This window comes from Mirounga leonina, unplaced genomic scaffold (assembly GCF_011800145.1).
Source record: "Mirounga leonina isolate KUSES-001 unplaced genomic scaffold, KU_Mleo_1.0 Mir_104, whole genome shotgun sequence".
Lineage (NCBI taxonomy): Eukaryota > Metazoa > Chordata > Mammalia > Carnivora > Phocidae > Mirounga > Mirounga leonina.
Window position 1 is genome coordinate 21,624,435 of NW_023270231.1, and position 14,143 is coordinate 21,638,577.

At 40.7% G+C, this 14,143-nt stretch overlaps 1 protein-coding gene across 6 annotated transcripts in view; it reads left to right on the forward strand.

Annotated features, from left to right (window-relative positions):
- Window positions 1-14,143, forward strand: part of EPB41L4A (erythrocyte membrane protein band 4.1 like 4A) — a 248,672-nt gene that overhangs the window by 213,841 nt on the left and 20,688 nt on the right. For all 6 annotated transcript variants that reach the window (XM_035015550.1, XM_035015580.1, XM_035015541.1 and 3 more), the window contains one exon: window positions 11,332-11,451. In XM_035015550.1, coding sequence (XP_034871441.1) covers window positions 11,332-11,451 — 120 coding nt within the window. The remainder of the gene's footprint in view (window positions 1-11,331; window positions 11,452-14,143) is intronic.

Genomic DNA, 14,143 nt, shown 5'->3' on the forward strand with positions numbered 1-14,143 from the left:
GGAATCTGGCACTGTTTTGAAACACTGTTTTAGGAAACTGCAGCTCTTTGAACTGAGTTTATCTTTATAATAAGATGATTAAATAAGTTGATGATGAGGGTCGCTTCTTGTTAATTAAAAAAAAAAAAAGATCTATATTTAGGTACAACGTGTAGTGAATTTGTCTAAGGGTGGTAAGAAATGTGACCATTTCTAGAGGTATTTCTCCCTGAAGTATCTTTTAACGTGACATTACTGTCTTTTCTCCAGCCAAAACTGAGAGACTCCTTATTTCATAGATTTCATAGTCTCAGCCTCATACATGTACATGAACATAATGTGTTTATATTCATGTCAGGCACATACAGTTAGATGGATAAATCTATCCAGCAGGTAGTTCATATCTTTAAGACTCATTTTTTAAGGCTCATTCTTAATTGTTGGGTAATAATATCATTTGGCATGTAATCCGTATTCATGATGACTTAATGCTTTAATCAGTTCTCTCTGGTCTCAACGTATTTATTTAAAAATGAGGGCTCACTTCGTGAAAGAGCACCATGTTGGGAGTGAGAGGGATTGGGTTGCTGGTCGTCCCGGTTTCTAACCCAGTGGTTCTCAATGGGGGGCAATTTTGTCTTGCCCCTCTACCCTCAGAGGATGTTTGGCCATGTTTTGATTGTCACAATTGGGTAGGGGGACCACTGTTGGCCAGGGGTGCTGCTAAATATCCTGCAATGCACAGGACAGCCCTCTCCCCACCCAAGAAGTATCTGGTCCAAAAGATGTCAGTTGTGGCCCTGCTGAGAAACCCGTTCCCAGTGTGATGTGGAGCGCTGGCCTCCTTGCTTTGTTTTTCTGGGTCATATTTTTCCCTTCTGTAAAGTGAGATAGTCCGATGAGATAATCTCCAAGGTCCTTCTTCAGTACTTGGAGCCCTTGTGCTTGGCACACATTGAATTGGCCTGCCTGACAATGAAGCCTGTGTACTAATAGCCCAGGCAGCATTGCAAGAGTGGGTCATTTTCTTAGGAAAGCTTTCTCTGTGGAGCCTTCTTAGGGGCTGGAGTCACACTAGGTAGAGGTGAGATCTCGATGTGTTAGGACACCTTTCTCAAGGAAATGATGATAGTTTCTTCATTTGTCAAAACCCAGGTGTGGAGGGTAGCTTTCCCTGAGGTACCCTCTTCCTGCTCTAAAATTCGGTATCTGCGTAAACCACACAAAACAAAGCAAAAAACAAATAACAAATTTTCCTCCTGTTTGTACTTACTGCTCAAGCCAGTATCTTAACACCTCTGTTTCTGTTCTGCTTGCTGTATTCCAAGTTGTGCTCATAGATGCTTCTAGTCTCAACTTCTCAGAAGGTGGCCTGTTTAAAAACATTGTCTTTTGGGCCAAAAGTGCTCATGGTGCCATTTGCTGTTATTATGAAACACTATTTAAAGGTTGCCAACAAATCCTTAAACAGCCCGTTTCTGATCCAGTTGCACGAGCTTTAATGTTCCTCAGAGGTGTCTTCTCCCTCACCAGGTTCTCCCTTTGCCTTCCCTAAAGGATTTTGTAGATTGGCTTTCTTTATAGGGTCTTGGTGGTGTGTCTGAGAATGACGGTGGTTCTGAATGTTGGTTGACATGCCAATGTACTTTGTAAGGCTATTAATGAGAAATCGCTTTCAAAACACACTCTGACCCAAAGGCCTTCAAACTCATTTATTTTACCTGTAGAAATACTGCCTGAGGGTTACGTAAGTTGCCTGTGTTTATAGAAGATGAGGTCTAGGGTCTAGCTCTCGGGGGCATAGCAAAAACTGGGCAGAGGGAAAAATACGTCTTCCATTTCCAGTGTCCACTCCTGAAAATTCTGGTGCAGGGAAGGAGGGGGGCAGACACATTATACTGTCTCTGGGCGCTGCTTCCTCATTATGTTCTGTTACCGCTAACCCCTTCTTCCCATTATTATTAGCCTTTTAGATTTTGCCAGAGCCCATTCATTCCACATCAGAGATCTGAATATTTAAACTGCAGCCCTTCTGCCAGTCCCAGTATATCTTCTGTCTGTGACGAAGGGTTGTCTCCTCCTGTGTGACTTCCAACTTGTTCAAAAAACTCCTTTTTTGGGGAGAGGATGAGTCTCTTCAGCCCCATCCTGCCTTATCTCGGTCAGCAGTGTGGCACAGCCAAGCTCTCAGCAGCATCCTTTGTGCTTTTAGTAAAGGAACCTGGTAACCCTAGAATGGGGCAAACTGAATCCTGAACATGCTGATGTTCTACTTCCTGCCAGCCAGGTCTCTAAATTCAGTCCGAATACTTCATTACCTTTGAAACCAGAGCCTGCTCTTGATACACGCTGCCTTCCTGTCTCCCTGTGGGCACCAAAGCCTGGGGCAGTGGGGAGAAGACTGTGCAGAGTTGCTTTTTGAACATTTTGAAGGCTCTTGTGTGTCCAGTAGAACTCTGGACAGACTCAGATTTACTTTTTTGGAGATTGTGTGTGGTCTTTGTAGTCTTTGGGGTGTTGTTCCCTTTGTCATTCCTTTTTGCTGGAATTTTTTTTTTTTTACAAGGATAGTTTAGATTTTATTTATTTATTTTTGTGAGAGAGACAGAGAGTGAGCATGAGCTGGGTGATGGGGCAGAGGGAGAAGCAGATTCCCCGCTGAGCAGGGAGCCCAACATGGGACTCTATCCCAGGACCCTGGGATCCTGACCTGAGTTGAAGGCAGACGCGTAACTGACTGAGCCACCCAGGCACCCGTGGATGTGTGTGTGTGTGTGTGTGTGTGTGTGTGTGTGAGTGACATAAGGAAGTCTTACTTGTTAGGTTTGAGGTGACTGGAAATACTGGGTTTGGTTTTTTTGTTTTGTTTTGTTTTTCCACGATGTCTACCTGTTGGATCTTAAGCCCCTTCACTGTTCTGGCGGATAACAATGTAAACTTCTCTTATTTTGTCTGAGGAGAAACACAAGTGAATGCAACAATGTTTATAAGTCAACTTTACCCAAAGCAGTAGCTGTGTGGCTTTTCACAACCATTAAAAGTAAGTAATAGTAATTCATACCAACTCTGGAAGGCTAATATTAGGAACAAGGATTGCTGTTTAAGCCAATTCCGATTTTAGAAAAGTGTAGCTGTGGGTAAGCACGTCCGCTCTCACCTTTGGGTCCAGAGCTGTGGAGGCTAGATGCGCAAGGGTCCTCTTGTCAGTTGTGTGTTCACACCTGCATTTCATTCCACACGGTTCCTACAGCACCAGGAGGCTTGGCTTCCTCCTTGATCTGCCGGGTTGTTGATGTCTTTCTTTACACCTTTCCGTCTTAGTTGTTTTCCCTTTACTATTTTTATAATCTGGACGAGTATCCTACAGTTTTCTAGGTTTTGAGGTTTGAGAGGACAGTTTCTTACTCCTTTTTTTATAATGAGCTGGACGTTGGAGCACCGTTTGTTGTTGGGACATCTAAGATGACAAAGGCTTATTTTCCCCTTAGTGTCCCTGCTTGTATCTTCATCTCTGTCCTCTTGCCTCCCTTTTATATCGTTCTCTCACATTATTTTTCCTCACTTAGTTCCTTTCTTTTTCTTTCCTTAGCCTTTCTCCACTCTGTCTTCCTTTTTCTTCTCTGAGTTCTGCCTCCGCTTAGGAGCCAGGGAAGCATCAGAAAAAAACCCCAAGAATGTGGATCAGGGCCTTGGTTCTGTCCTGTCCTGGTATTTGACCTTAGGCAACTCTTGAAACCAGTTTAAATCTGAGTTTGCTCATCTTTAAGGTCGGATGTATACTGCTGTCTGTTATCGAATGGGTCACAGTAAAGATCACTTAAAACCGAGAAAGTGAGAGCCCTTGACGGTGGAACCACAGGGTCTGATATTTGGCCTTGAAGTCAGGCTCTTCTTGGCCTGTCCCCCCTCCCTTCCACCCTTTTTCCAGCTTCTCTCACTTTTCTTTAGTCCTGTCTTCCTTGCTCCCACCTTCCCTACCTGTACACACGTGGTTCTTTTCAGATCAGGCCTTATTAGTCTCTGATTCATCATCAGTAGGTTTTAGGGATCTCTTGAAATTGTATGTAAAATTCTGTGTGTTTCCAAGTGTACAGTTTTCTGGTGATAGGGTCTGTAGCCTTCATCAGATTCTTGAGGGGGGTGTCTTTGTGACCCCCAAACATTTATCAAGGGATCATTATGACCGAAATAGTGAAGGATAGATTGATACTGGGAAATGAAATTGATATTTCAATTCACTGGTAGGATTAACAACTAAAATGCTTCAGTTTTCTTTAGAGATTACTTCCTTTGCTCTACTGATTTGTGAAATAATTGGTTCGACTAAATTCATCAAATTGGGAACCTACCAAGTACAAGGCAGTATGAAGCTAATGATCTATGTGAATATTAGATTATATCCATTTTCACTAGTTAGAATTTTGATTCTTACACCTGAGATCAGAAGGCTCAGCCAGCCTGTCTCTATAGGTCTGAGCCTATGAGCCTTGCTCAGGACTTGCCCAGGATGTACGTTGAAGGAGAACCAAGGGAGTAGACTTTTCAGAGTGAAACCTTTCACAAGCCGAGATTTCCCTTAAAATACCTTGGGCTTAATAAAATATCCTTTACATTCAAAGAAACCAGTCTGCAAAATATCCTTTGTGCTATTGATGAAAACAGGGAGTCAGTCCTTTGAGCGTTCACTGGGGAGAATCTGTGGATTACTTAGTCATTAGCTTTGATGTGTTGCTAGGCTTTTAAGATTTTGAGGTGGGAGATTTGGAGGGGATTGGGGGCAGTGATGGAGAAGTTGTCTGGTGTGTTTTGCATAAGCATAAAAGTGGAAGTGACTCTGGAGCCTGGAGAGGATTAGAAGAGCAAGAGAAATGAGAGGCTACAGGTAAGAGCAGGACTAGGGTAAATTGGCAAAAGAGGACCATTTGGGCCTTTCCCTACTTTTATCCTGGGGCATGTGCATCATCAACACACAAGTTATATATGTGAGGCTCTGTGTGTGTGTGTGTGCGCGTGTGTGCACGCCCACAGGACAGAGCACAGAGCAAAGAAGAAGGGAGCCTGTGTTATGAATTTGACCCTACTTGGAAGAGTTGTGTGGTGAGTTCCTGGTTACTTTACCCTCTGAATCTTAGTTTTCCCACCCGCAAAGTGGAATAATACCTGCTCTGCCTACCTCACAAGAGGTTTGTAAGGATCCAGGAGGTAATTTGAAAAGTAGAAAGTGCCTTGCATAAGCAGATGCTATTAGATTAATGAGAATGTTCAGCACTGCTCAGTTTTATCTTCAGATAAAACTGATACATCTGTAAAATGGGCCCAGCTCCCTTTAACAAAAAAGTCAGTGTTTCTAACAAATTCATTCTACCACAAGTGTTGTTAGAGTTTCTTCTTGCCTTTTAGATGTCTTTAGAATCTATACCTGAGTAATGGGTTAAAATGGTCTTAAATACTAAATACATTGCACTAAGTCTTTTATGTTATTGTTTTAAAAAAAGAAAGGAGGACAAAAGCTGTCTTCTGTGGCACTGCAACTAATAGGGATGATACATCTGAGTAGGGCAAATCTAGAAGATGAAGATTTTGGTAAGGTTTTCTGGTTGTTGGAGTCATTAAAAAAAAGAAGAAGAAGAAGAAGAAGAACTTATTATCCTTGTGCCCAAGGAAAAGGATGAGTTTTGAATGGTAGCAAGCTTAAACCAGTGGGTACTTTTTCCTCATTGCCTAAAAATAGGTCTCCTTGTAAGGATTCCCTATTGCCCTGTCCCTGATTTAAGCAGGGGCTGCAAACAAGGCAAAAATGGTTGGTCTGGAGAGGGCAGTTGATGCAAAGCCAGTAGAAACAGACAGTGTTCACCATGGTGCAGACTCCAAGAGTTACTGATTTCTACTTCAATAAGTCGTATTAAGATTTAGGTATTTGATACGGATGATTTAGGGCTTGCAAAGCATAATCAGAGTGGACAGAGATGACTCCAGTAGTACAAAGCTGTAGCAACTGAGGAATGCTGTCAGATTACTGAGCCCTTGAGGGTGAAGCAGTTTGCAAAAATTATGAAAACAGAAAGAGTTTGAAAGGGAAATTGCACCAAAGGCAGCCTATTTTTGTAGGGAAAGCATAAGGAATAAGTGGAAGAGACAGAAACACCTTTAAGGGCAAATAAGAATAATTTGTTGATGGTGGGGGTAGGTTGGGAAAAGCAAATGAATTTTTTGCTTGCTGGTGTTCAGGGAGTCTGTTGACAGATGCCTGGAACCAATGTAAATTTCCCCAGGGAAGAAAAATTACTGAAAAAATAGATGAAGATTGGTTTATAGCAGGTGATCCAGAAATGAATGAGTTGATGAGAAGCACAAGTCCACAATCATTTGGGACCCGCAGGCTTAATATTAGCGATGGAGTGGCCCATATGAAGCAATTATCTGGACAGTTGTGCTATAGCTGAAGAAGAGAGGTTGGTTTCGACATGTCTGATTGGCTTGGAAGTAAAACACAAATAGAGAAAACATAGAGTTTTAAAGCTAGAAAGGATCTTTGCAGTAATTTGGTAGATGAAGAGACAGACTTGACCAAAGATAAACAATTTGCCCAGAGCTGGGATGAGGCAGAGCTCAGGAACACCGTGCATTGCTCATGTCATCTTGAAGCTTCATGATGCATTTGGTCCATGGGCTTTCTCAGGTTCAGCATTAAACGTGGTCTTTATCCCAGTGAACAAGAAGTGAATTAAGAACTGGTATAAAGGAAGGTTCTATTAGGAGCAGAACTGCCCAGGTAAAGGTAGAGGGCCAAGTGAGACCCGTGGGGTTTGGTAACATGAGGAATTTCATAGAAGAGGCGGAACTGTAATTGGGGAGTAGGAAAGAAGAGACTAGGGATAGTCATTATCTTCATTATTGTTATCAAGTGATTATATGGCATTTCATCTTCAAAACCTTTTGCAGACTTTAATTAAGTGTCAAGTGCAGTCATAATCTAAATTGCACAGATCGTCTGGAAAAGTAGGGTGTTGAAGTTTGGTGAAACGTGCAGGAAATGTTTAGAATTCTCTTATTCTGAAACATTGCTGGAATATGCTTTATTCTAAAGCAGTGGTCTCCCTTATATATTAATTAACAAATAGAAGCCTTGTTATGATGTCTTCCTAACCCAGCTGTTAACTCTCCTTACTTGTGGGTGAGGAAATGGACAAAATATGGGGAATGTAGTTCTTGCCTTGAAGAGTGCATGAAAGAAACACTTAGCGTTTGTGAGCTTCACTTTTAAATGCAGCATTTGAAAATGAATACATCCCAGTGTAATCGACAGTGGACGCTTTTTTCCCCCTTGAGACTCTCATGCGTACCTGTCCTATAAGAGCACATTTTGACGTTTTAAAAAATATTATGTTGATACAATGCTTGCACTGTTTTTATTCTTCAAAATGTAAAGCTCTATGTCGAAATTAAAATATAGCAGGAGAGGAGCAAAAAAGCAGCATTGGTATATCCCACCCCTAAGGATAAATGACACAAGCCAGAATCATTACAGGGGACATCTTTTACTTAAATGTCTATTTCTTTATTCTCTCATGCACAGAACAGTTCATTCCTGCCTTTTAAGGATTGAGCATTATAATATTCTTGCTTTTAGGGCTAGGATTTTTCCTTTCCACATAGCACCTGTATTTTCTGGAGCAGTTCAGGGATGGAAGAAATGACACTTTCATTCTTGTAATGAGGCACCATTAACCAGAGGCCTTTTGTAAGGGTGTAATTTCAAACTTCATTACAGACTAAGGCAGCTACACAACCCATTACTTGGAGAAAATGTGCTTCTGTTGTGACTCTCCAATGAGCCTTACATTTTTAATGCACCTTGTTAGAATATTTATGAAATAGTATCACCAGTAGAGGGCATCTGTCTTTGAAACCTGTGAATATTAAGTGACAAGGTTTAACGGCCCTCACTTTAGACTTTTCCATTAGAAAAACAGAAGTTAAAGGTACATGCCATAATCTGAAATTCTTTCTGATTCAGTTTACATTGCTAGCAAGTTACCAGAACTTTGCTTGGTCATGTCTTAGGAATTTTATTATTTTATCATCAGAGTAAAGTCTGAGTATGAAGGTAACCAGCTGAAATCCACACTGGGAGAGAATGAGCATATACTAATTGTGCTTCCATTTAAATGTCTGTCCTCTGGGAACAGTATGTTTGCCATGCTGGTAGGCTTGACCTCTGAAAAATATTAAAAAATGCTGAGTTCCTGATTTAAAAAATTTAGCATTGTGAAATTTAGTCCTGCCCATGAACAGGGCATCAGATTAGCTCAGAATGGAAGCTATGGTCTAAAAGACCCCAGGGTTAGAAAGAGATCTGGGTTTTATTTTATTTTATTTTTTTAAAGATTTACTTATTTTTAGAGAGGGTGAGGGCCAGCTGGCGAGTGTGGTGGGAGGGGCAGAGGGAAAGAGAGTCTTGAGCAGACTCTGCACGAGTGCAGAGCCTGACGTGGGGCTCGATCTCACAACCCTGAGACCACCACCTGAGCTGAAACCAAGAGTTGGACGCTTGACCAACTGTGCCCCCCAGATGCCCTTGGAGACCTGGGTTTTCTGTGTCTTTCTGGGCAATTTGAGGCGTGGGTTCCTGTGGGAGGAGAGTAACTCCTGCCAGCCTGACCGCTTCCTGTTGGGTGTTTCTTCCTAACTCCGGGTCCCTCAGTCCTGGGAGTGTCCAGGTCTGCTCCCAAACCAGACTGGTGCGTGATGGTGTAGAGTGGCTCAAAGATGGTAGGTTCTGGTTGTGAAAATACATATACGTGTGCGTATGTATTACGCACATGGCATTTTCAAGCGCAAGTGTTTGTTTCAAAGAATGATTAATAATTATGACCTCAAGTAGTATACCTTCTCCTATTTTCCTTTAGATAATTCTAATATTAAGGTCCATAGCAGTGTATATTCAGTTTTAATGTCCTCTGTACATGCTGTGAGAGAGGGAACTATGTTCTTGAATCTGTGAAACATGCCTTCACTGCATCCTGTTAATTTTCACATAGCAGCCTATTCCTTCAATGAGGAAACACAGTTCAAAGGCTTGAGTGTGTTACAGATCATTTTTTTTTACCTAACACGATTTCTCTTTAGAGAGATTTAAATAGTTGCTTCTTCATAAGGTACTGGCCTTTTTAACTTGAATTTGCTTTACATTGTCTTTAATTTATCTGTAATGGACGCCTGGGTGGCTCGGTCGTTAAGCGTCTGCCTTCGGCTCAGGTCCTGGCTCCTTGCTCAGCGGGGAGCCTGCTTCTCCCTCTGCCTGCCGCTCCCCCTGCTGGTGCTCTCTCTCTCTCTCTCTCTCTCTCTGGCAGATATATAAATAAAATCTTAAAAAAAAAAGTTATAGGTAAAATGAATATTTGTTACTCATCTACTGATTTGCATTTATAAGCAAATCTAAATACCCACCCCACAGTCTATACTAAGTGCTGTTAACAGGGCAATCAAAAGGTATCTGTTTAGAGAGAGAAATGTCTCCAGACTTGTCCGTCTGTTCTTTTCATTTTGTTTTGAAATAGTAATGCTCATGTAGTTACAGTTTTGTGATGATGACCTTGCAGTTCCATGCTACTCTCTCACACCCTGGGAGTGTCAGTGTCTGGAATGAATACTCTGGAGCAGCTTCCTGAAGAACTTATATAAATTAAAAGTAAAATATTCAGGGGTGCCTAGGTGGCTCAGTTGGTTAAGCATCTGCCTTCGGCTCAGGTCATGATCCTGGGGTCCTGGGATCAAGTCCCACGTCACTTGTGCTCACTTGTGCGCGTGTGCGCTCTCTCTCTTTGTCAAGTAAATAAATAAATAAATAAAATCTTTAAAAAAATGTTAAATATTCAAATAACAGGTGTTTGATTTTTTTAAAAGATTTTATTTATTTATTAGAGAGAGAGCAAGAAAGCACAAGCAAGGGGAGTGGCAGAAAGCAGCTGAGCAGGGAGCCAGACTCGGGGCTCGATCCCAGGACCCCTGAATCATGACCTGAGCTGAAGGCAGACGCTTAACCGACTGAGCCACCCAGGTGTGCCTGGGTGTTTGATTTTTGCAAGGAATACTCAACGCCTTCACAGCATCATTGCAGCACATTCCAGACAGTATTGCTTTAACTAGATACTTCTTCCCCACCTCTCCCCTGCAGCACCTTACCCTTGTTATTAGAAAGACTTGATAACAGCAAAAGTCCAGAACTTCTGCAGTGTGGTCCATGGATGGGTATTGTTAGGTTCATACAGTATCTTAACATTCAGCATTGGTTGTCAATACTTAGAAACTGGAAGAGTTCACTTTAAAAGTCCAAATTTGTAGGTTATCTTTAGAAAATGAGAGGATTTGGAAACACTGTCCTGTGATCTCGTATGACAGCTGCCTGTGCCCCCCAGCACCCCCACGCTGGATTTCCCTTTTCCTTATTTACATTTCCTGCCGGGCCCCTGCTGGCATTGAGTCCTCACCCGTACTTCCTCTTCCCCATGTCAGCAGCCATCCTCAGAATGCTGTGGGCCTGCTCACCTGCTAATGCATGCCACCACTGTTAGCTTTCTGTACTTCTAGTTTTCTGTCTTAAAAATGGGAATTTGTGAGGGGGCGGTGCCTGGGTGGTGCAGTTAAGCATTCAACTCTTGAATTTGGCTCAGGTCATAATCTCGGGGTTGTGAGATTGGGTTCTGTGCTGAGCGTGGAGCCTGCATAGGATTCTCTCTCTCTCTCCCTCTCCTTCTGCTCCTCCCCCCAGCCCCCTCCCTCTCTCTCTCTCTCTCTCAAAAAAAGGAGGGGGGGATTATATCTGGCACTTACTGTCCATGAAAACTTTGACAATTAGTGTGAATTTTTAAGAACATTTCAAGTAAAATTATTTATTGTTACTTTGATTAGTATGTTTTTTAAAAAAGATTTTGTTTCATGATTTAAGATCAGCCCTATAGCAGACACTGCTGTTTCTTGAGTCAAAACTTAAATATGCTTTAAATGAGTTTTTTGTTTGCCATGCCTATTTCTTAGAAGATTTTAAGCCAAAGATAGAAGCCTGAAACTAATATATACTTACATATTTATGTATAAATATTCTAACACACATATATATGTGTGTCTGTACACACTTATCTACTTACGGATATACTAATCCAGTTAATACATTCTTAGCTTTAAGTGATTTTAATAAAATTGCTTCTTAAATAACTTTAAGTTTCTTAATATAAACTTTACAATAATTTATTTGATAACTTCTTAACTTTTAAAAGCACGTTTAGGATGAACCGAAAAATAGAGCATCACATGTGTGAATGTTAACTTGAGATGAATGGTCTTTCCTTTCAGAATACGGCAGGAGAATGATATGGTTGATTCAGCGCCTCAGTGGGAAGCTGTATTAAGGAGACAAAAGGAAAAAAATCAGGCAGACCCCAACAACAGACGATCCAGACATAGATCTCGCTCGTATGTGGACTCTTTTTATACCTTTATTCAAAAAGCACTGAGCTTGAAGTAGCATGCAGATTCTAGGGCAGATGGAGCTGTCTCTTTGAGGTCTTCTAAAGTGATTTTAGTTCCAACACAATTATCCCATTGTTTGTTTGTCATATTTCCCTTCTTATGTTTGTGACATTCATTAACTCTATCGGAAGCCATAGAAGTTGGAGCATTGCCAAACAAAATGTTGAAAACAAGGCTATCAAGACTGTTTTGTTTTGTTTTGTTTTTAAACAAAGCATACATTCAACCAGGTAAGTAGGAACAGTCTTTGTTCTGGAGCCTGGCTGTTGGCAAAAATACCTGCTGCTTCTCTCAATTTGAGTCTGCAGAATTCTCTGAAGTCTTGTTCGAGATTGAACCAGATGTGAATATCTTCCTATTAAATTACCATTTGTGAGCAGTAGGTAGTGAGTGATTCATTACACCCCAATGCTGGGATTTGCCTGTGCCTTCTGTTGCTAGGCAATGCCATGTGTGAGCACAATTACCCCGTAATGATGAGATTGCCAGTCCCTCAAATTAGTTTTCTTTTGAGCTGATAAAATTTCTAGGTTTTTTTTTTTTAATGTGTGCATCATTCAGATTTAGATAGCCCCATCTCCACACCCCTTCCCAAAGCATACCTTTTAAGTGTGAGCTGCGACTAACTATCCATCCCTTTGTGATCCTAGGTGGTTAGATGTCTGGTGTTGCTTATTTGTGGAAGGAGGGATTAGTGTCTCAGATAGGGTGGTGGAAGGATGGCACGGAGTGGATACAGAGACAAACTGTAGGTAGGTGGAGGGGGTGGATCCAGGGAGCCAGGCAACAGGGTGTTCTGGTTAACAGAGGCTAGGAGAGAACTCGGAGGATACACCCCAGAACCCCGTGTGTGGCTCTAAGGGATGCTTTTCAGTCTTGGATGCTTACTTTTTAATTAGAAGTTATCCTAGAGTGTGGTTTTGTTTTTATCGGTGGTACATCGTAATGAGTGATGTCTGTTTCTTTTCTAATAGAAAATTCTTAAGTAGTGACTATGCTGTGTACCAGACCCTTAAAGATTTATTTGTTGCTCCATAATGTTTTTGTTCTGGAACCTAATTAAAATATACAATTTAAAGCAGAAGTTAATAAATTTTCCTTTGTCTTGACTACTACCTTCCCCCAGCTCCATTATAAAAGAGAGGTTTAGAACTGGAAGAATCAAGACCTTATGGTTGACAGTTTAACCAAAAGGCACAGAATCCCAAGATCAGGATGCAGCATAGTCATGGGTAGATCTTTTGCAACCATGCTTTTACCTTTCCACGTGGAATCTTCTTTCTCAGGGACTTGTAATACACAAGGTTTGGTGACTTGGCATTAAATCTTAAAAAAAGCATTTAGGGGCGTCTGGATGGCTCAGTTGGTTAAGCGTCTGCCTTCAGCTCAGGTCATGGTACCAGGGTCCTGGGATCGAGTCCGGTGTGGGGCTCCCTGCTCAGTGCAGAGCCTGCTTCTCCCTCTCCCTCTGCCATTCCTTCTGCTTGTGCTCTCTGGCTCTATCTCTCTGTCAAAAAAAAAAAAAAAAAAAAAAAGGTTTAAAAACAGCATTTAGTTTTTCTCATAATTTCTAAATTTCTAAATTTCATTCTAAATTCAATTAAATGCCAATAGTAAATTTCATTTATTAAAAAGGGAAAAGTAAAATAAAATTGGGAAAAGTTTTCTATATAAATTTTGAAGAAGTCAAAAAACATTACTGGAGGCAATATTTAAAATTTTTGAGTAATAGTCCATTGTATGATTATACCACAATTTGTTTATCCATTCTCCTCTTGATGGGCATATGGGTTGTTTCCACTTTTTGCTATTGTGTTAAAAGTTTCTATACACATTCTATACAAGTATATCTGTGGAGTATGTTATCTTATGCCCTGGGATCAATACCTGAGTGGAATTGCTGGGTTAGAGGATATTTCTAACCATATTAAATGTAATAATAAACTGCCAAAATGATTTCTGAGAAGGCTGTATCATTTTATGCCCCCACTAGAGGTGTATGAGAGTTCTAATTCTGCCCCATTCCTGTAAATACTTAGTTCTGTCTTATTAATTTTAGCTATTCGGTTTGGCTTGAAGTGATATCCCATTATGGTTTCAATTAACATTTCCCTGATGACTAATGATGTTAACCACATTTTCCTGTGCTTTTTCGCTATTCATGTATCTTCCTTTTTAAAGTGTTTAACTTTTTGCCCATTTTTATTGGATTGTTTCTTTTTTATTACTTATTTGTAGGGTTCTTTATGTAGTCTGGATATAAGTTCTTTTTCAGATATGTATATGATGTATATTTTCTTCCTAGCTGTGGTTTGCTTTTTCATGTTCTTAACATTGTTTTTTGATAAACAGATATTTTAAATTTTGATGAAGACCAGGATATCATTTTGTTTTCATTTATAGTTAAGACTTTTTTACATCCTAAGGAATATTTGCCTACTCCAAAGTCACAAAGATGTTCTCATACCTTTTTCTAGCAGGTTTATAGATTTTGCTTTTTATTTAGGTCTGTCATCCCTCTAGAATTAATTGTTCAATATGTATGAGGTAGAGGTAGATATTGAGAAGTTTTTTTCCAGGTGCTTATGCAGTATTCCAGGTCCATGTGTTAAAAAGACTATCTTCATTGAAATGC